General features: G+C 45.4%; 1 protein-coding gene across 7 annotated transcripts in view; it reads right to left on the reverse strand.

Moving 5' to 3' along the window:
• The window catches only part of SOX5 (SRY-box transcription factor 5), a 764,489-nt gene that overhangs the window by 114,930 nt on the left and 626,558 nt on the right, over positions 1-23,001 (reverse strand). For 4 of the 7 annotated variants that reach the window (XM_081022783.1, XM_081022784.1, XM_081022781.1 and 1 more), the window contains 2 exons: positions 15,027-15,150; positions 3,628-3,713 (listed from right to left, as the gene is read on the reverse strand). In XM_081022783.1, the coding sequence (XP_080878909.1) occupies positions 3,628-3,713; positions 15,027-15,150 (210 nt within the window). Of the gene's footprint in view, positions 1-3,627; positions 3,714-9,969; positions 10,242-15,026; positions 15,151-23,001 lie in introns of those variants that run through there. The other 3 variants (XM_081022785.1, XM_081022782.1, XM_081022787.1) reach the window with 2 other exon arrangements.

Consider the following 23,001-nt stretch of genomic DNA (forward strand, 5'->3'; position numbering starts at 1 on the left):
CACAACACCGCACTTAAAGCAACACACTTAAAAGCCATGGAATATATATTATTTAAAAAATAAAAAACTCCTTCTCTGGTGCCTAAGAGAGAAAGTGGAATAGTTTCTCTACAACATTACCTAACACATCGGACACCCCCTTGTTAAAATGGCTAATAGTTGCATTGTTTTATTTCATGTGCCCCCTCTCTCCCTCCTTCCTCTCCTCCCACCCCCTGACTTGCTGGGTTCCACCCACTGCCTGCCACAGCCCACCAGTTCGTACCCCTGGATCCATCCCCGGTAAACATTCACTGGGGCTGCCCCTACTTCCATGTGGGAGGGATTTCTGCTCCCAATCTTCGTTTTGCATTTTTGCTTGCCATGAAACCAATAACCTTGGCAGAATGCCTCCATTTCCCATTAACCGCTATTATAGGTTCCTTTCTTTTTCTTATCAGAGTTCATAGGCCCTTGAATGACTAAGCCAGGTTCTGAAAAACAGGCGCTTACTGTCCACTCCTTCTATCACTGACAGCTTTTTTCCCCCCTTGCAAAAAGAAAAGACGACAGTGGAAACAAAGCCCTTTTAGATCACAAAACTTTGACTTCATTGCTAGTAATCTAGCCCTGGCTGGAGTCCTCCTGACGCTTCCTTTCCAATCTTTGTGTGACTATTTGCAGCACTTTACAAGGATTGAAGTTATCCCCCCGAAATCGTTCCAGGATGAAGGCAGGCACCCACAGCATTGCTTGTTATGGCCCCCACGATTCTCATGCTGCCCAGAGTATTTGTATCAGAGGCTAAACCACAGTGTTGCTTTTCATATGAAGGCACAATAAGAGGCGAATATATTGACCTCTGCAAGCTTACACACACTGACAGTGCTTTATCTGGCACTCAGCTGACTCAACTGCAGAAGAGATCCATCTCAATTGTCTCCCAGCCTCTCGCCTGCTCATTAAGAGTGACTTATTATGCTGATATTATGTCACACGCTCAGCTCACAGGGATTCTCAGGCTCTCTCACCATGCCAGACCTATTCCATCTATTGCACAGAAAGGCCTCCTTCCCCAGGTCCCAGGACAGCAGGCAAAATCCAGCAACAAGCCAATGGAAGGCAGATCCAATTAACTCCGTAGGTCTCTCAGTAGGTCTTGTTGAAACTACTGGAATTGCGATTTAGTTGGCTATTTTTTTTGGGGGGGGGTGTCTTCTAGGTTTGCCAAGGTGTGGTTTTGGAAGGTGTATCCAGGTCAGAAGGTTGGTTAGCTAAACAAGCATTTTCTGAAAATGTCACTTTGTTATGATTCCAAATAATCGTTGAACTAGTTTGCATGGCAAAGGAGGAGGACTGAGGATGGAGGAATGCGATATGATATGCTCTACAATGGCACCAAGGATTTGTGAATTGGCACCATCATGCGCTGGTGGTAGCATTAATCACAGACTAAAAGAACTAACAGTCACCTGCCTGGGGCCAATGGCTTTCGAAAAGGCCCTGAAACTGCCCGAGTGATGTGTACAACAAAGGTACCTTTGGCATGAAGGAGACTATTAATTTAACAACTCTTGATCAGTGACTTTGGTATTCCAGGACGGAGGTCCACAAAACCTCTTAATAAATTGGTTACTTAAACTTAGGCTGTCCTGCCTCCCTATGACATCACAGCAGTTAAGCCAGGGGTGGGGAATCTCTGGTGTGTGAGGCAATCTTGGCCTGCCGGGGGTTCCAGTTTGGCCTGTGATGCCCTTTTCTCAAAGCCACACCACTTGTCCATCCACTGACATCACTCTGTAATGTCAGATGATGGGCAGGGGTGTAGGGTTCAACTCGACCGTGGCTGTGCAGTTCCCTAAAGCACACTGGCACAGGCAGCCAATACACCAGGATCTAACCCCTGCTGTTGAGTTGGGCTTAAAGCTAGCACAGTTCGGCAGGATTGGATGCAAACCCCTGCTAAAATGAAGGAAGAACCTTTGTTTCAGTAACTTCTTGCTGCCTGTGAGGTGCTCCGAAGTCCTGACTTTGGGACTTCAAAATGTGAAATCAATTGTGATGTCAGATTATTGACATTGTGACATTAGGTGTGGGGGGTGGGAATTGGTTTGCTTTTTGTTTAGGGAAGCTTTTAATGTTTGATGCATTACTGTATTTTAATATTTTGTTGGAATAAATTATTATTATTATTATTATTATTATTATTATTATCTTTTGCTTTTGTTCTATTATGTATTTGGTTTTCTCATTTTTTATTTTTATATTGTGAACTGCCCTGGGATCTTTGGATGAAGAGCAGTATACAAATTTAATTATAATAATAATTGGAACTGTGTGCCTGAAATTTTATTTATTATTTGCTCATCGTCGTCGTCGTCATCTAGACTTATATCCCACCATTCTTCCAAGGAGCTTTAAAGGCAGCATGGATTGCTCTGCCACTTCATTTTATTTTCACAAGAGCCTTATGAGGTAGGGTAGGCTAAAGGATGGTGACTGGCCCAAGGTCATGTGGGGGATTTGAATTCTCCCAGATTCTAGTCTGATCCTCTAACCACTACAAATATATATTTATATTTGTATAAAGTCTTCTGGTAGTTGGTTAGCACGATGCATTCTGGACTTGTCCTGCTAAATGCGGCATAAATGTGGCATTTTGTTGTAACACGTCCCTTAATCGGGATGATGAAGGGCAGTTTTATAAACCAAAAGAAGGAACAGGGAAAATAAGTAGCTAGCTTATCTAATTCAGCCCTAGCCTCTAGTAGTCAAAAGCACATGGCCTCTAAGACAGATGCCTCATCCGCAGCTCTCATGGCCTTTGCTGGGTCCTAGGGCATGGTCTGAAGTCATATGATGTAGCCCCCTTGCTGAAGGTAAGTGGGTTTGTGCTTGGTCCGCGTATGGCTGGAAGACCCAGTGTGCTTTGGAATCCTGCACAGGCAAGCTTGAGTCCCGTCAGTGAAGCAAAGGAGACTCTAAATGTCTTGTGGCAAACAGCCATCAACAGACCTATCCTCCTTAATGTACGGCTGCATGCTCACCACATTCATACCATAGGACTTTCCCCCAAAAAATCTCAAGAACCGACAAACAGAACTACAATTCCGAGTGCTGCTAACAAACTCCAGTTCCCAGGATTCTTTAGGGAAAAGTCGCATGCTTTATAAACGTATGGAGTGAGCCCGATCTCCTTAGAAAACAATGGCCTTCACCTCACCTTGCAGCAGCGAATCCTGTAAATCAGTGGTGCATCGTGTGAAGCACTGCTTGCTTTCTCCCCCCCTAAGCAAACTACCATGAAAGGCTCTGAGGGCTAGCATTCTGAGTGGGTGCTAAGCATTCCTCTCTGTCCCCTCTGCTTTACCAGAAAAGTCACAGTTCCTTTAAACCAGGGGAGTGGGTGCGGGAACGGCACTTTTGAAGCCCGCCCTTTCCCAGGTGAAAAGAAAGCCACTTCCAGATGTAGATTTGTAAATGAAAAGGGTGTGGGGGTGTGTGTGTGCCAGACAAAAAAAGGTGGGGCACAAAAGAGAAAGAGGGGAAAACCACATTGTGTGTGTTGTGCGGGGTTGGAACGGGAGAGAAAACTGCTTTCCATATTTATTTAACCTTTGCCTCCTCCGTCATTGTAGCCGGACTTACCTGCAGTTGGAGAGGACCTAAGCCGGGGGTTGCCGCGGCAGCAGCTGCCATGGTTGTTGGGATCAGCTGAACAGGGTAAGGGTCACCTAAGTAAGAGAATAATAGAGGCGTCAGCACCTTTTATCCACTCTCCACCTGCAAATTAAACTCCTGCATTCACTCTTTCCAAAAGCCTCCTTTTGTGCGCCTCGCAGAGGCCTAATGAAAAGCTCCATTGTGAGGCCTTTTACTAACACTCTTCACAATTCTGGCTGAGAGAGGAATGTGAATAAAAGGCGCAGGCAATTAAGGCGGAAACCTCATCCTTTTTCATGATGTATTTAGGGAAATGGGGAGGGGGGAGGGGAGTGCACACTGATCAGAGGGCTGAGCTTCCAGAGAGAGAGAGAGAGAGAGAGAGAGAGAGAGAGAGAAAATATATCTACAAAGGAGAGAATAGGAGAAAAAGAAAACAGCGCAACCTTGATAAGATCGCCATGCCGGATTGGGGCATGGGGGGCGAACCTACAGGCTAAGCTGAAGTACGAACTTAACCAAACAGAGGAAAGCTAGGAGCACCGACACTTAGCACACACATTGCCAGTGTTTGGGAGATGCAAACAGAGCCCCACTTGTGTAATTGGAACACTATGCTTGCACCAAAGATCGTTACCTAAGTCCACCCCTTATATCTGTGTCTCAAACCCCGTTTTCATTTAATACTGTCCTGCGCTGGCTGTTGGGAAAAAAATGTGATGGGAAAGCCCTTGTACTATGGTTACCAGATGTTTTTCAATGAATCCGAGGACACTTTTTTATTTCTTTTTTTGAAGCTGAGTAGCAACAGGGAGTCAGTAGTCGGGATGGTGAGGCAAAAGACCCTGGGCGCAAGCACACATGCATATTGTATAAAGGGGCAAAGCCCTTCTTTTGCACTCTGTGAAACATAAATGAACAGTTTTTTAAAAAAACCTGGGCAACGTCACACTGCCCGCCCATGACTCCTGAGCCTCCCCCAATCTCCTGCCCCCTTCCCCCTTTGTACTGACACATTGGGGGAGGCTCGGGAGTCACGGGTGGCCGGCCATTGCCCAGGAGGGGTGCAAGGGGTGCAGTTTCTCTGCCAGGCAAGGTGCAAAGCCCTTCTTTTGCACCCTGTGAAACATAAACGCGCAGAGTTTTTAAAAAACTGGGCAACGGCCACCCGCCCGCAACTCCTGAGCCTCCCCCATCAGTCAAAACAAAGGGGAAAGGGGGCAGGAGATCTGTACCGCTGGACGTCACCAGTTCCCCTTTGGCAGTGGTGGCAGCAGTGGCAGTCAGCAGCCCGGAGCCAGCCTGGTAGCGCAGTTGGCTCTGGCTGGCTTCAGGAGCTGCTCACTGCCCGCTGCTGTGGTGCCCACCATTTTTCCTCTCCGGAAGTCCCCATATGATGTGTTGCGCACAAGACACATCATATGGGGACTTCCTGTGAGAAAAAAGGGTGGCTGCCATGGCAGCAAGCAGTGAGCAGCTCCTGAAGCCAGCCAGAGCCAACTGCACTACCAGGCTACCAGGCTGGCTCCTAAGGCTGCCGCTGTCACGTTTCCCGGGGAGAGATTTGCAAATCTGGGGACATTCTGGGGATGGAATTTGTCCGGGGACAGATTTGCAAATCCGGGGACGTCTGGTAACCCTACCTTGTACCATTTGTGTTCAGGTTGTTGTTGCTGCTGTTTTTAACTTTCAGAATGTTTAATTTCACTCTGGATGCAAGTGCCACCTTGACCAGATATTTAGATTGGTCCTTGAACAGCTGACACGGCCTTTTCAGTAGTGGCACCGCACATCCCACAAATGCATTGCTGATAGAGATTCATAGGGTCCCAAGAGCTCAGCCCATTTAGACAGATGGCTGGTGAAGACTGTGTTTTTAGGCTAGCTACTTTTTCCTCTGCTGGCTTCTGGAAGAAGTGTGTTAATAACAACTCATTGCTCTGATTTTTTTTTAAAAAAAAACACAACACCACCCAAAACTTATTTCTCGGTGGAAACTTGATCATAGGTGGCACCTTAATTATTTCACATTCCTCATGGCAAAGAACCCTTAGTGAATGGCCCTGAAACCCTCAGAAACAGTTATCACAGACCAGAGGCTGTTGACAAGGCTTTTGAGCTTTATTTTGATAAGAACTCTTATACCACTTCAACAACTGGGAACTGTAGTTTGCTAAGGGTGATGAGACTCCCCTCACAGAGCTACAATTCCCAGGGTTCCCTGGGACGAGGGGCTGATTGTTAAAGCACAGGAAATATTCACAACAAATGCTCTTCTGTTTCTGCAATCTAACTTTGAATATATCTACAAAAGCAGGCCTTCATAAGAAACGACTGCCTTGATAACCCTTTCCATTTTTGTGCAGAAAACAAAGGGCCGAATTGTTAACATCTAGCCTTTGCAGTTAACACAGATGTGCTCTGCCTTATATATCCCTGGCCTTTCTAAATGACAAAATGTTTAAAAAGCTTTCCACTCCATTAATAAAGATCATTGGAGCATTTGTGCATGGCCCAATGATGTGCTAACAGAAATTATTAGCCCAGGAAAGTCTTTGGGAACAAGACTTACAACGGTACACATTCATTAGGAAAGCACAATGCAAAGTCATGGTACATTTGATTCAACGGGCACAATAAGCTTTCCTTTCTGAACGCTGTTTCTTTTCTAGCTAATAGAAGTGAAGTACATTTAAGATAAATTGCAAAGGGCCACATCGCAACAACACACTTCATTGTTGCTAGTTATCAGTGTAAGACGCAATCTGCACTTTATATTTAAAGCAGCACCGCACCATTTTAAAAACTCTTGGCTTTCCCCAAAGAATCCTGGGGACTGTATTTTGTTAAGGGTACTGAAAATTGTCAAGAGATCCCTATGTCCTTCATGAAGGTACAGGATCTGCATCAACAGATGGCTAGTGTCCAGATCAAGGGAAGTAATAGTACTACTCTATTCCGCCTTGCTCAGACCACACCTGGAATACTGTGTCCAGTTCTGAGCACCACAATTTGGGAAAGGTGTTGAGAAGCTGGATGGTGTGAAGAGGAGGGCATCCAAGATGATCAAGGGTCTGGGAACTAAGACTTATGAAGGGAACTGTTGAGGGAACTGTGTGTGCTTAGCTTGGAAAAGAAGAGACTGAGAGGAGATACAATAGCTGTCTCCAAATAGCTAAAGGGCTGTCACATGGAGGATGGAGCAAGCTTGTTTTTTCCCCTTTACTTCCAATGACTTTATGTTACAAGAAAGGAGATTCCAACGAAACAGCAGGAAGAACTTTTTGACAATATCAGCTGTTCTGACAGTGGAATGCACTCCCTCTGAAGGTGGTGGACTCTCCTTCCTTGGAGGTTTGCAAGCAGAGGTTGGATGGCCATCTGTCATGGATGCTTTATTTGAGATTTGCAGGGGGTTGGACTAGATGACCCTCGGGGTCCCTTCCTACGATTCTACAATTCTACGATTCATTGCCCTGCCTACTTTTGACCTGTCTACTATGAGAACGTGTCCCTCAGAAGGCCACCTAGAAAAGAATGTGGTCCTTCGGGATGAAAAAGGTTCCCTTCCTCTGACCTAAACCCACCATATCTTACTTAGCTGTGATACTTTTGTCAGCTGCGCACACACCAAAGTCTAAATCTATCTTTTTGTCTTCATCTTCTCCCCCTTAAGGCTTGGCAATTGTTAACAACCTGGACATCATCTGACAGCACTTAAATGAGAAATTAGCCAGCAGCCTTTTCCAAGCCATGCCTGCGGACCTTGTGTACATGAGACATAATTATACGGCCCACATGATACCCCATTAAACAATGAAACATGTGATGAACTAAAAAACAGAGATACATCAGCAAATCTGCCTGGGGAAGTTTATGGTATTAAATCCTAAACATTAATTTTATTGTCCTGTATGAGAAACCAATTAACTATGAGTTTCATTATTATTTTTTTATTGGATGTAGGGGATATTGTTCAGAAAACCGTCAAATGGTGAATTCAGCATATTTTAATTTTATTAGGCTTGGCTTGTCCACTCTCGTACCCAGTTGCGCCAAGTTGAAATAGTAATTAGATATTTCATCAATAACTGTTTTGGGCTTTTCTGCAAATTTGATTTGTTTTTTGTTTTTTAAGTTTCCATTCAAAGGGAGCTGATATGGAAGAAATACACAATGCATCTATTGTCTAGCCATTCTCCGCCCAAAACAAGGATGAAAGAAGGATGAAAGCACATCAACCCAAAGTCCAGGCAGATGACATATGACTCAACAGCTAATGGGCAGCAAATGTATACTTCTCCCATTGAAAAAAAAGGGGAGGGACTTAAAAATGCTTTACTTCTGCTGCATCATACTCAAACCCCCACAAGGATAAAAAGAAGCAGCAAATATTCTCCAAAAGGGAGGGAGATGGAAATTCCATCAGATTCTAACCTGAGAAGATTTCCATTCACCTATATTCTGCCAGTATAGGTATAATTAATCTAGGGTTCAGACTTGAATGTGCCGTCTGTGCTCAAATTTCAGCAAAGTCAAGAAGAGTGACATTTGGGGTAGAGTTTTGGCCAACATCCAGGAGAGGAGGGCTCAGAAATGAATCTCTCCCATTCTGAGAAAAACAAGGCACTCCTAGATGAGCCCAAACCCTCCTGGAGTCCAGCTCTTGGTGCTTAGGCTTTGCCCAAAAGAGTAAACGTATCGCCCGAAAAGGATACTTATTTGCATGAAAGTTGCATATCCTAATTTGTATGTAAAGAGTAGCCTTTGCCAACAGGTGTTTCGGACTGCAGTTCCCATCAAGTAGGACTAAGCGTCAAAATTCTACTGCAGTAGTGCAGGCATTGAACATAAAACCATGTAACTCTTCTGAATCTCATCCCTTACTTCCAAAAAGATCACCAAGGCCTGGTTGGCATCCGTCTTGAAAGACCATGGAGAGCACCTCTGGGGGTGAAGTCAAACCACTGCATTAGCAGCACCGAAGTGACTTCCCTGAAGTGGAAACCTGGGCAGTATGTATGGAGGTCCTGGGCTGACCTGACAATAAGACCCCCCTGCTCAGCCTTGTTGATGTGGTCCAAAAGAAAGCAGAGCAATATGTTTGGCACCAGCTTGGGTGCAGGAGTTGATGTAAGGAGGTGTACAAGGCACCACTCAGCTGCCTTAGGGACTCCACTCTCGATTTATGTAGGATTTACTCCTTAGCCTTTTCTTCTCCCGAAGATGTCCTGCAAGGCAGGCAGCAGAGGTTAAGGACCAGAGTTTTCCTTCTTCTAGATGGGCTACCTTCCCAGGTTGATGAGACCCATCTGCCCCTCACCAAAGCCTAGATCCTTAGGAATTATGCAGGGCTACATGCATGGGACAGAACATCCAAAACTCCCTTAGATTGCCCCATGTCATGGATAAATTTGGCAAATGTGAATTTATTGATGAAAAAGGTCTTTCAAGAACATCTCCCTGGCATGCAGCTATTACAGTTATCCCTCAGGCCTAGGCAAAAACCTGGTTCGGTTTTCTTTTTCATTTCCATGGCGACCAAAATGTGTGATGTCATGTCAGTCTCATGGATGTGATGTGCTACACAGCTGCCATGCTGTTAATATACTAGTAGTTGAAAAGCAAACACACATACACAGTGCCACACTGTGCTAAACATGGAATTAATTGAATCTGCCAGATATGTTTAATGGGATGCAGTCTTGACCTTTTGCAGGCCTACAAATATAAATAGCAATATTCAACATTCAACAGCTTTAAGTTACATGTTCGGCAACGTGAATCACTGCATCTGCCATATGAGGAAGAACAGCTATAGGGACACTCGGTATCTTAAAAAGCAGAGATATCACCTTGCCAACAAAGGTCCATATAGTTAAAGCTATGGTTTTCCCAGTAGTGATGTATGGAAGTGAGAGCTGGACCATAAAGAAGGCTGATCGCCGAAGAATCGAAGAATTATGGTGCCGGAGGAGACTCTTGAGAGTACCATGGATAAGAAGATCAAACCTATCCATTCTGAAGGAAATCAGCCCTGAGTGCTCACTGGAAGATCAGATCGTGAAGCTGAGGCTCCAATACTTTGGCCACCTCATGAGAAGAGAAGACTCCCTGGAAAAGACCCTGATGCTGGGAAAGATGGAGGGCATAAGGAGAAGGGGACGACAGAGGACGAGATGGTTGGACAGTGTTCTTGAAGCTACCAGCATGAGTTTGACCAAACTGCGGGAGGCAGTGGAAGACAGGAGTGCCTGGCATGCTCTGGTCCATGGGGTCACGAAGAGTCAGACACGACTAAACAACTAAACAACAACAACAACTTACTCTGGTGTCCTTGCAGATACGTTGTAAGCTAGTGGTCTGCGTAAAGAATTTCTCCACTCCCCGGTTCTCTCAGATTTCTAATCAACTCTGTAAACGTGGTAGAATTCTCCTCAACACTTGACAAGGAAATATGTACGGCTGGCTTATCAAATGGTTACATATCCTTCATGGAAAATTACCACTTGCTAAACAGCTGCCTGAGTGCATTCTCAGTAAACACTGTGGGAGCTGTTTATGAATTGCTGGCTGATGAACTGCTTCAAAACTCAGTGCTGCACCAGGAACCAGCCCGAGTGAAATGTTGTGCACATTTGGCAATGCGGGGAAAAAAGGCCTCACCTTCTCATCCCTCCTTGCGTAACCGCTCACTTATTCCTGTGCATTGCCCTCGCCTGCTTAAGTATGTAGCATTGTGATGTCATTCTGTTAACTGCGCAATCCCTGATTGGGTGTGATTGGCTGCGTAACTAATCCAGCAAGCAGGAAGCAACAGCCATGAGGGAAATTAGCAACAGGGAATACAGCACAGTGGAATTGAACAGGGTATGGTTTGGAGTGATGTATGGAAGTGAGAGCTGGACCATAAAGAAGGCTGATCGCCAAAGAATTGATGCTTTTGAATTATGGTGCTGGAGGAGACTCTTGAGAGTCCCATGGACTGCAAGAAGATCAAACCTATCCATTCTGAAGGAAATCAGCCCTGAGTGCTCACTGGAAGGACAGATCCTGAAGCTGAGGCTCTAATACTTTGACCACCTCATGAGAAGAGAAGACTCCCTGGAAAAGACCCTGATGTTGGGAAAGATGGAGGGCACAAGGAGAAGGGGACGACAGAGGACGAGATGCTTGGACAGTGTGCTCGAAGCTACCAGCACTAGTTTCACCAAACTGCGGGAGGCAGTGGAAGACAGGAGTGCCTGGCGTGCTCTGGTCCATGGGGTCACGAAAAGTCGGACACGACTAAATGACTAAACAACAACAACTACAACATGGTTTGAAGGAGCAGCTGACATGCATTCCACCCTGGGCGCCATGAAGGAAGGAAGATGGGATATAAATGTAAGAAAATAAATAAGCAAAACACTCTTCACACACTGTTTTGTTTAAAAGCTCAATCCCCATTTCACTGACAAAGTGTGAGTTTGTCAGTGACCCCCCCCCCAAAGGATAAATAACCCAAGCTGGAGAATATTCACTGCAAATTTGTGTTGTTTTAATTGTGTCCCTAGGTGAAGGCTCCAGTTCTACCTATTTATATTTTGGAAGTTCGGGGAGGGGGGGATTCAACCTTGAAGATTAACACTTTGGAAAAGACTTATCACCGGCACAGTCTTTTTTTGTTTTTGTTTTTGCCTTGGAAATGAATTTCAACTGCTCCTTTAGCGAATACTGTGCTAACAAAAAGAAAACAATTGATGGATTCATGAGTTAGTCAATGATACACTGATGCGGACATAATAAAGCCAAACAGAAGGACCAAAGACAGAAGCTCCCAGAACAAGAGGGCTTCAGATAGCTAGATAGGAAGCTGATGTCAGAAGAGTTAGATAAGCGGAAATGAATGAAACCAGTTTTTATGAAATCCACAATGAAGATAAATCTCTTTGCTGAAATGAAGACTTTTCAGAGCTCTCCCCTTTCCCCCTCGTTCGGAAAAAAATAAAACAGCCAGTGCCATGATGACAGGAGCACACAAGTTTCTATATAAAATTGTCCAAATGCGTGCATATGCACACACAAACACACTCCATTGAAAGCAAAAGCCTTCAAGGACTAATCTGCTGCATTTTTTCAACCTTAGACTGTTATAAAGATACTCATGCTTTGTGTTAGCCCATAAATTGAGAGGCATATGCTACCCTTGATCTATGCACAGAACTCCTGTTGAGATTAATGGGACTTGCATGTTGTTTGGAAGTTGCTTGCAAAAAGGGCAAATTAAACCTCTTCATTAAATAGGGAACAGGCTGTTTTAGAAGGAAATCTTATTTCCCCTACAACAGTGTTAAGTCTCTCTCTCTCTCTCTTCCCCCACCCCTCAATCCCTCTTCTTCCTTCGGGGGGTTGGAGTGGAAAAGAGGCACTGCAAACAACGGCAGCTTTAGGCAATAAGAGACGTATGTTTCAAAGGTATCTGATCTGTTTGTTTGGGTTTTATGCTCTCAAATGTCACTATCAAGAAAATTCCAGATGATTTTTAAAAATTATATATATACGTATGGGGGAGGTGTTTTGTTTTTTTAAAAAAGCTGTATATGCAAATCCTTCTTCCTACCTGCAGTGAAGATGAAGAGAGTTTTTTCTGTAAGAGCCAAGTACAGGGCTGGGATAGAAATTCAGTTTGGTTCTCCTTTAAAGACAAATTAGGACTCTCCGTAACAATATGTGAACCGTAACCAAAGCTGCCCCTTGTTATTTGCACTTATTGTACCGTATTTTTTGCTCTATAAGACAGACCAGACCACAAGACGCACCTAGTTTTTGGAGGTGGAAAACAAGAAAAAAAATATTCTGAATCTCAGAAGCCAGAACAGCAAGAGGGATCACCACGCAGTGAAAGCAGCGATCCCTCTTGCTGTTCCGGCTTCTGTGATAGCTGCACATTCGCTCCATAAGACGCACACACATTTCCCCTTACTTTTTAGGAGGGAAAAGGTGAGTCTTATAGAGCAAAAAATACGGTAATTTTGTGATGCAGTTCTCCAACCAAAATGTTTGTACAAAGATGTACATATCAGGGCAAAGTGTGCATATAAGTGCATTGATCAGTGACCACATTTACCGTATTTTTCGCACCATAGGACGCACCGGACAATAGGACGCACTTTGTTTTAGAGGGGGGAGAACAAGAAAAAAAAATTCTCCCCCTCTCTGCCCAGCGCCCCTTCAGCGAAGCGGCAGGAGGCACTGTGCAGAGAGGGGGAGAACATTCCCCCTCTTGTTTTCCCGCTCTAAAACAAGGTGCCGTTTAAGGTGCGTTCAGGCGGCTACCTTGGAAGCCTGGAGAGCGAGAGCGGTCGGTGTGCACTGACCCCTCTCGCTCTCCAGGCTTCAGGTTCCTTTCGACCTGCTCTTTGGGGCTGGCGGGGGGAAGCCCACCACCAGCCCCAAAGAGCAGGTCAGGGAGCAGCGGAAAGGCGCAGCGGAGAGGCTCCTGCCTTAGCCGCGCGTCACCTCTCCAGCCGGGAGAGGGTCGCGGGGCTATGGCTTCTTTAGCCCCGCGAGCGCTCTCCGGGCTGGGGAGGTGATGCGCGGCTATAAAGGCTCCTGCCATAGCTGCGCGTCACCTCTCCAGCCGGGAGCGGGTTGCGGGGTGCTTCTTTAGCCCCACGCATGCTCTCCCGGCTGGAGAGGTGACGCGTGGCTATAGAGGCTCCTGCCATAGCCGCGCATCACCTCTCCAGCCGGGAGAGGGTTGCGGGGAGCTTCTTTAGCCCCGCGTGCGCTCTCCCGGCTGGAGAGGTGACGCGCGGCTATAGAGGCTCCTGCCATAGCCGCGTGTCACCTCTCCAGCCGGGAGAGGGTCGCGGGGCTATGGCGTCTTCGCTCCATAGGACGCACACACATTTCCCCTTCATTTTTGAAGGGGAAAAAGTGCGTCCTATAGAGCGAAAAATACGGTAATCAATAATAGTTTTTTATTGCATTGTAACATATAATTTATTTTTGTGTATAATTCTTACGTATATTTCATGGCCATACGTTTCTGCTTGACTACAACCTTTGTTTGGTTTATTATTAATAGATTTCAATCTGTTCGTGAAAATAAGATAAAAATGCACTAAATTAGGGGAAATTGTATTATCAGATCGAGGGAGGCTCCAAACCAGCTTAATTGATCATCACTAAAGATGCAGAGCAGATGTTGATTCTTGGGAAGACAGAGCTTCTCTAGCGTAGCAGGTACTGTGAACCAGGAAATCCCTGGATCAAATTTCACTCTCATACAAGTTGGTGGCCTCAGGTAAGCCACTCACTCACCTGCAGTGATCCTAGCTCATGAGACAATCTCAGGGCTGTGGGTTCAAGCACCATATTGGGCAAAAGATTCCTGCACTGCAGGGGGTTGGACTAGATGACCCTCGAGATCCCCTCCAACTTTATGATTCCATCCCCATTTACTCCCTCTAATAGCAAACCAAGCGCAGGGGAACCTGAAATTTTGCAGAAATACGGAGGTGCCTTTAGGGAGGAAAATGAAGAGGCAAAAAAAAATAAAGGCAGGTGGATGAGAAGTAAGCGTGCATGGTGGCCAATGGTATGTTGAGTTTGTGGGACAGGGACCTGTGTGTTAAAAAGCAATGGAGTATCCTGGAAAGGGGCATAACTTACTGCACTTGGCATGAATTTGGAATGTTTTGCACTGAACCGGAGACTTGTGCAACAGTCCTGTAAGATAGTCTGCTATTCATACTGAATACAGTGGTACCTCTGGATACGTACTTAATTCGTTCCGGAGGTCCGCTCTTAACCTGAAACTGTTCTTAACCTGAAGCACCACTTTAGCTAATGGGGCCTCCCGCTGCTGCCGCGCGATTTCTGTTGTCATCCTGAAGCAAAGTTCTTAACCCGAGGTACTATTTCTGGGTTAGCGGAGTCTGTAACCTGAAGCGCATGTAACCCGAGATACCACTGTACACCTTTGTCTTGCACCAATGCTCATTTAAGGCAGGTCTGCATCTTCTGGCCCCACCCACAACCTCATTTGAGGTCCCATTCGCAAAGAAGCTTTGTACACACGGGTTCATATCAACATGCATAGGCTCTGAGCATACACCTGGGGGAAAATGGAGGGTACAGATCATGTACCAGGGGAGTCTGAGTTTGTTTGGGTGTCTCCACGCAGGGCCCTGTGCAGACAGGATTCTGAATACATGGAGGCTGAGGTGAGGTCCCTGAGTGAAATTCTGAACTGGCAATTGAGCCAGAAGCTCCCTGGTTCAGAAGACACAATTTTGGCCAGAATGCTACAACATCTCTTGCTCAGCCTACTTAAAACATTAATCCTCTGCTTGCACCCCAGCGAGCCGGGGGGGGGGGGAGTTGACTAGACTTACTGCAGCCTGCCTTGTAGCTGAAACCAGGAGGAAGGAGGAATCCCTGCTGGGCTGCTGCTGCTAGAGTCCGCTGGTCTGGAGGGAATACTGGAATCATTAATGGCGGCAGCTGACCTTGGACCTGCTGAACAGGAGAAGGAAAATCAAACCAGAAATCGGGGCTTCTCCTTAATGGTAAATTTGCAACAGGACAGTGGTGGCATTTGCAGCTAAAAAGATTGGCCTACAATGAATCCAGTCCAGAAGAGAGCAGTCTATGCACTGAATATTTATTATATTTTGCAAAATTTGTATACCACTTTATAATCATAATAAAAAAACCTCTAAGCAGTTTATGAAGGACAACCTAATGCATACCTTCAAAATGCTGACGAAGACAAACGTTAGAAACACATTAACACTGCATTTTAAAAGAGAAATAAAATCAGCCATCTTAATACATGTTGAAATTGCACGCTTAGGATTGTTGATTTATAATTTTTTTAGCTGCTGGCAAAACCAATGCAGTTGTGGTACCTGACTAATATTATTGGGCAGGGAGTTCCAATGAGTAGCCACTGTCACAATGAAGTACTGAGTTCTTGCAAATGTGGAACGAACACTTGTAAATAATAATAATAATAATACGGTAAATTTTTATTGCTCTGTATGTGCTAATTGGCTTACCAATACCAGGATGGCTGTGTAATAGAGACAACTTTCCGCATGTGAATGGGAACTATAAGGAAGGCAGGTAGCAGGGCCTGTACTTTCCTGCATTCCAGACCTCACAGATTACAATTCACTGCCCACTCCCTTCCATTAGATGAAATTTGAAGCTCTCAAACAGTCACAAGATCTGGTTCACAGGCTCATTTGCAGAGCTACAGGGTCATATGAAATGATGACCCACCACAAATGCAGACTACCAGCCAGTTATGACACTGTCCCACTCCAACTTGGATGCCCCAGCTGGCAAAAAGTCTAGAGGTGGGGAAGATCTGCTGTCCGGTTGCCTTTGAAATAAGATGTTGCTTCCCCACATTTCCGAGTCGCTTGGAAATAAGCCACTGCCCCCATGAGCCATCAGACACTCCCCCACATCTCTGGCCATGGCAATACTCAAGCAGAAAACCACTGCATGGAACTGAGGTCTCTCTCTTTCTTTCCCTTCTCCAGTGTCTGGTGTATTGCTATGAAGAAGACAGGACCTCTGCTGGCCTCTAGGAAATGTAGCTGGTTGCGTAGAATATCAATAACCAGGAGATCATGGGACTTATATCCCCAAATTAGTCTGAGGCATGTCTTTCAATTGGCGTTAATGAAGGTCCACATTCAGGTGGAACTTATTTATTAGGAAATAAATAAGAAATACATTCTCCGGAGGGGCAAACAATGTTTGTCTGTTGCAGAGAACGTCTTAAGGGCTATCACATTTATTATGGCATGATAAACACTTTTGGAGTACTGTTCAGTTCTTCAGATGCATGACATTTTATCCTGAGTTAGAGGTATACAACACTAGCATCACAAAGATCTGTATGCGGTGTCTTCCTGAAACAAAATCTCTCTCTCTCTCTCTCTCACACACACACACACACACACACACACACAAACACACACAAAACAAACAAACAAACAAACAAACAAACAAACAAACAAATGTAGGATCGGGCAAACCTGACAATAACAGTTTCTATTAGTTTTCCATTTTCCCCATCTTAAATGTAGTTCTCCAGATTCCCAAATCACTTTGCAATTAAAAAAAAGTCTTCATGAAAATTCTCCTGCCTCTTAGTGCAAATTTCAGCTAATTTAGACATTTTGTTGTCTAACATACACATTTTGGAAATGCAGGTTCCTGTAATATAATGCATTTTGCATGCTATTTGCACTAACTTATGCTTTTTACACCACTAGAATGTGCATTGTTGGTAGCATTATGAGGCTGAAGAATAGTCTTGCAAAATTTGGAGAAGGGCAAATTTTGAACCACAACTGCATTTTCACGCACGCTATTGTTCCAGAAAGTACAAACTAGGCTCACCTTTAAATGTGAAGTGAACCAAATTTCTCCCCCATCTCTAATCTTACATTATCGAAGTAAAAAAAGGGTAAAGGACCTCTGACAGTTAAGTCCAGTCGCAGACAACTCTGGGGTTGCAGCGCTCATCTCGCTTTACAGGCCGAGGGAGCTGGTGTTTGTCCGCAGACAGTTTTTCCGGGTCATGTGGCCATCATGACTACACTGCTTCTGGTGCAACCTAAACCAGAGCAGCACACGGAAACACTGTTTACCTTCCCGCCAGAATGGTACCTATTAATCTACTTGCACTTTGGGGCGTGCTTTCGAACTGCTAGGTTGGCAGGAGCTGGGACTGAGCAACGGGAACTCACTCCGTTGCGGGGATTTGAACCGCCAACCTTCTGATCGGCAAGTCTAAGGCTCAGTGGTTTAGACCACAGCGCCACCCGCGTCCCTATTATCTAAGTAGTGAACCTTTATTAACGAGTTCAGCTGAGCACGCAAGTTCCCCCCACCTGCCTTGAGAATGGCTGAAGGCTCACTTGCCCAAAAGGTTTTGGCATCTGGGGGCGTCAGTAAACAATTCAAGCAGACCAATGAATCAGTGGCTTCTGGACCACCAAGGCACAATCTTACTACGATCACATGTAGAGTGACTCCACTGAAGCCCAAAGTGCCTCGTTCACCTGCCACAGCACTGCACAATTATAAACACAACATTGACATGAAAGCAGTAGAGGCTGGTGGGGTGGCACAGACAGGGATGCAATCCTGAGCTGGCTCCCAACACTGGGCATTACTGTCAGTTCCTGAGAGGGCAAAGAGGAACTCAGTGCAGTGCGGATTCCTGCTGCTGCTGCTGCTGCTCCAACACCCTGCTTCCTTGCATCCCTCTTCTCTGCAACTAACAGTGCCATTTTGCACTGGAAAGCCAGGTCAGCAATGCCACCCACCACCTCTATGCTGGCTGCAGGCTCCTCGCCACACAGGGAGATAGGGGATAGCTTAGTTGGTAGAGCGTGAGACTCCTATTAATCTCAGGGCTTTGGGTTCGTGCCCCACGTTCGGCCAAAGGTTCCTACTTTGCAGGGGGTTGAAATAGATGACTCTGGTGGTCCCTTCCAGCTCCATAATTCTATGATTCAATCGCCATTTACTCCCTTCTAACAGTGAACCGAGAGGGTGAGCACAGGGGAACCCAAAAAGTTTGCAGAAATACAGAAGTGCCTTTAGGGAAGAAAATGAAGAGGGGGAAAAAATGGAGTTGGAAGAGGCCTAACTGTGCTTAGTGGTCCAGTGGTATGTTGAGTTTGTGGGACTGGGACCTGTGTGTTGGAAAGTAATGGAGTATCCTGGGAAAGGGCACGGCTGGCTGGTTGACTGGCAACACTACAATTCTACATGGAAGCATTGTTTGGTGCATAGGGCACACTTTGGGAAGCTGAAGCAAGCATCATCCTCAGGAGTTTGGGGCAGCGACAATGTGCAACTACCGCAGAACACTTGCTGGTCGCAGACTGCACTGCACTGCACTGCACTGCACTGGGTCTCACACACAGAAGCACCCTGTTCTGTTTCCCATGCACCAAGAAAGGAAGATTCCACCACTAATTCCTAACTCAAGCGACTTCTCCTTTTCCACTCGTGCCCCTGTTGTTATTCTAATTCAGCTAACAAACGGTGCACACGCCCCACAATTTATTATTATTTTTAACACCCCGGAATAATCCCATCCCTGCCTTGAATCGATATTTCATTTTTCTTTTTAAAAATCACAAAGAAACTCCATTCTCCTTTTAGAAACAAAAATGAACAGCCGAGTGGAATTTTCGCATTGCATTCTTCGGCAGAGAGCCATGGAACTTAAAAAAAAAAAAAGGTTCCAAGGATGAAAGTGACTTTGCCAAGCAAAGAAGCTTCAAAACAGAACTCAAAACACTAATAGAGAGACAGATGGTTCCACTGAAGGCTTTGCTGCCAAAAAAAAAAAAAAAATCTACAAAAAAAGGAGAAAAAAAACCCAGAGTGATGTTATTGAAGCCGACTGGAAAGTTCTCTGATGACTGCAAATACTCTTGTCCCATTTCAAGTGTTAACTCTGCCTCCAGGGCTAATATAAACTAAAGCAACACACACACACACATGCAGACACACACACACACACACACACACACACAAGCTCATGCACAGCCTCTGCCAAGCCCACAAGGTAGCACAAGCCTGCACTCGATTTCAAGTGACTTCTGGATACGCTAACAAACACATTGTACTCATGTGTCCCTGTTTGGGAAGGAAGCCATTAGGAAAACAAGGTTTTTTTATTTTATAAAAAATAAATAAATAAAGGCACCATCACGTTTTCTCATACAGAATTTCCACCTCCTGGTACAAATGCAAAAAAAAGGGGGGGAGGGTTTGAAATAAATAAATAAATTAAAAGCCTCCTGGCTTCAGATGACAAAACCTAGCTGAGTAATGGAGGTAAGGAAAGCAGAAAGGTGAGGATGGGTTGCGTAGAGACCGAAATAACTCAGTCAAAACAATGTAATTTTCGTTACAATCTGGAATGTAGGGCGAGGGAGAAAGAGAGTTTTAATACCTGTGCTCCATTTCCTTTCTAAAGTAAATAAGTGCCCAGGTAATTTTATTTTTATCAAAATATTACAGGAGGATGAAATGTGAACTGAATGCAGAAGCCGGCTGATTTTGTCCTAAATGCTGTATTTATTTTTTTCGCAGGGGAGGAGGTAGGGCTTTCAGCAAGGTTTGTTTACTTGTTGCTAGGTTACAGATGTGGAAAACGACAAACGCAAAAAACCTAGATCCCCCCCTTTTTAGCTAAAACAACATATTTTTCAGATATGGTTATACAGAATTATGTATACACCCAATTCCTTTTCTCCCCCCCCCCTCCACCTCTCAAACAGATCAACTGACTTGTGGATCCTAGATTTAAGAGTTTCTTTAGGGCCACTAAGAACTTCCAATCAGAGCTAGATGCAAACCTTGGCATATATGTGGCCACTTCTTAAAAAGCCCAGCTTGGACCCAATGGAGTGTAGCACTCACTGGAGAATTGCCAATACCCTATTTTGGGGGAAGGGGATGAAAAAAGTGGAAGAGATGGTGGCTAATCTGAATGAAACAGATTAGCTGGATCCACCTCAGTCTGGGTTGAGACCTGGCTAGTGAATCAGCCTTGGTCACCCTGAAGGATGACCAGTATTGAGTAGGAGTGTGACCCTCTTACAATTACACAAACTCTTATTGGCTCCTGGATCAACTGTGGGATGGGTTTCTACCTACATGGTTCAGTCCAAAGAGCAGAATTGGTGAATAGTTAAAGATAAAGGGTAAAGGGACCCCTGACCATTAGGTCCAGTCGTGGCCAACTCTGGGGTTACAGCACTCATCTCGCTTTACTGGCCGAGGGAGCTGGCGTACAGCTTCCGGGTCATGTGGCCAGCATGACTAAGCCACTTCTGGTGAACCAGAGCAGCGCATGGAAACGCCGTTTACCTTCCCGCCGGAGCGATACCTATTTATCTACTTGTACTTTGATGTGCTTTCGAACTGCTAGGTTGGCAGGAGCAGGGAGTGAGCAACGGGAGCTCACCCCGTCGCGGGGATTCGAACCGCTGACCTTCTGATCAGCAAGTCCTAGTCTCTGTAGTGGATAGTTACTCCCTGGTAATTATCTACCTGGTTCCACCAGGTGCTATTTTGTCTCTAACAACCAAACAACCATCCACTGGGAAGAGTCATCAGCTGTTGTGGAGTGCAGTTCCATTGTTATGCTGATGACACACAGCTCCCATAACATTTGAATACGGAGAGACAGTGGAAGCCCTGGACAAGTATCTTAATGCAGAGGTAGACTGGATGAGGGCCAATAAATTAATCCTTGGTGTGCATGCAAACTGCTGACCCCAGCTGACTCTCATAACAAGAGACCTGCTGGATCAGGTCCATGGCTCACCTAGTCCAGCATCCTATTCTCACAGTGGCCAATCAGATGCTTATGGGAATCCTGCAAACTGGACATGAGCATAACAACACTCTGCTCACCTGCAGCTGGTATCCAGAGGCATCAGTGGAAGTAGCACACTGCAATTTTTGGATAAGATCCCCACAGAAGCCATTTGAGTTTCAGTCTTTGCCCATCACGTCACATGTTATTTCACCAGCCTCAGACTCGCTACAGGTAATCTAGGGCCCATAAGAAGCAAATACAATAGACTCCCTCAAAAGCTCCTTCCTTGGAAGTTTTTAAGTAGAGGTTGGATAGCCATCTGTCATGGATGCTCTAGTTGAGATTCCTGCATTGCAGGGGGTCAGATTTGATGACCCTTGGAGATACTTTCTAGCTCTACACGTCTATGATTCTATGACACACACATTACAGCTAAAGTTGCAACCAGAATTAGTATTTCCCGCTTATTGGTGAACACATGCAAAAACCACTGACCTAAACCAGGCTCGTCCAACAGGTAGATCGTGATCTACCGGTAGATTACTGGACGTTTGCAGTAGATCATGGATAGATCACTGCCCCCCCAAACTTTGGCTTCCCTTTAAAAAAGCCTCAACATTTTTGCCTTTCACCTCCCAAAAACGGGGCTTTCCTCCTTTTAAAAAAGCTCTTCAACTTTAACCTGAACCACCCCAAAATGGGCCCTCTTCCTCCCTAAATAAAGCTCTTCAACTTTGACCTGAAGCCCCCCAAAAGGGGTAGATCACTGCCAGTTTTTAACTCTGTGAGTAGATCACAGTTTCTTGGGAGTTGGCCACCCCTGACCTAGACCTATTTGTCTCTCCCTAGTGGTTAAAAGTTGCAGTAGATATAGGTGGACTCTTGGTGGTGCCCCCCCCCCCCCAGATGAAGAACAGGTCTCAGCAAATTCCCAATCATTCTAAACCCTAATGATGGACAGGGTCTAGTGGTGGACGGTGCCCCTTGGGATGGGAAGAGCAGAAGGCTGATAGACCAACCTTGGGTGGAGCTAATGGAGCAGGAGTCAATGACAGGTGGAGCCCACTCTTTCTAGCTAAGTTCCCATCTTCTACTCTACTGAGTTCTGCAAGGGCAACACTGAGACTAAGGAGGAGGCAGCTGACACCCCCAGATGGGTTGCAAAGAAGAAGGCAGACAAGCAGGGGCTGGCTGAGAGCACTGGGAGGACAATGACCCATTTGCCCTAATGGAGAAGTCTACTGAAAGGGTCTTTTTCTCTAAAAGATGAACACGGCTCTGCCGCGCAGTTTAATATAACACAGAGATGGATAGGAGGAATTTGCTCCCAAATGTGTAGCTATTAATACTACGGAAGAATTCCTCCGAAACGTTTCTTCGGAAGTGGAGGTGGGAGAAAAATCTGCGATCGTTTCATTAATAACTGATGTTCCCGCACAGCGTATGATGGAACATACAGCTTCCAGATGCTTGTTTAATGCAGCGACTGATAAGCTGCGGGCTTTGCGGAGCACCGCGGTGGTAAGAGAGTCAATGAAACATTTGTCAGGAAAAGGAAAACAGGTGTGAGATTGCTCGATGGTGGGCGCTTTCTGCTTTTCAACGGAGAATGTGCCGGATAATTTCCCGAGCTGGAAAGGCCGCCTAATGCTCTGTGGAACATTGTTTCGGTTCTTAAAGATGCCGGGAAGATTTTGGCATTGATGTGATAAATACATTATTTACAACGGGGGGCTGCTGAAAGATCAGGATGCTCATCCACATCTCTGGGGAGAAATAAAAATAATGCTTTTTTATGTTTAAAGCAGCACGCTGCCTTCTATTGCATTCCCAAATATGGGAATCCCTACTGGAATTGAAGGTTGGTTTAACCTCTTCCTATATAAGCAAGTGGCTTTCATTGAGTTCTATGTGGGGCTGTCTCTAAAAGCTTCCTGGAAACTTTAATACAAAAGGCAGCTGCCAAGTTCCTCCATGGGACCAGCTACATCATTGAC

This window comes from Podarcis pityusensis (genome assembly GCF_964106645.2).
Source record: "Podarcis pityusensis genome assembly, chromosome: 10".
In the NCBI taxonomy this organism is placed as follows: domain Eukaryota; kingdom Metazoa; phylum Chordata; class Lepidosauria; order Squamata; family Lacertidae; genus Podarcis; species Podarcis pityusensis.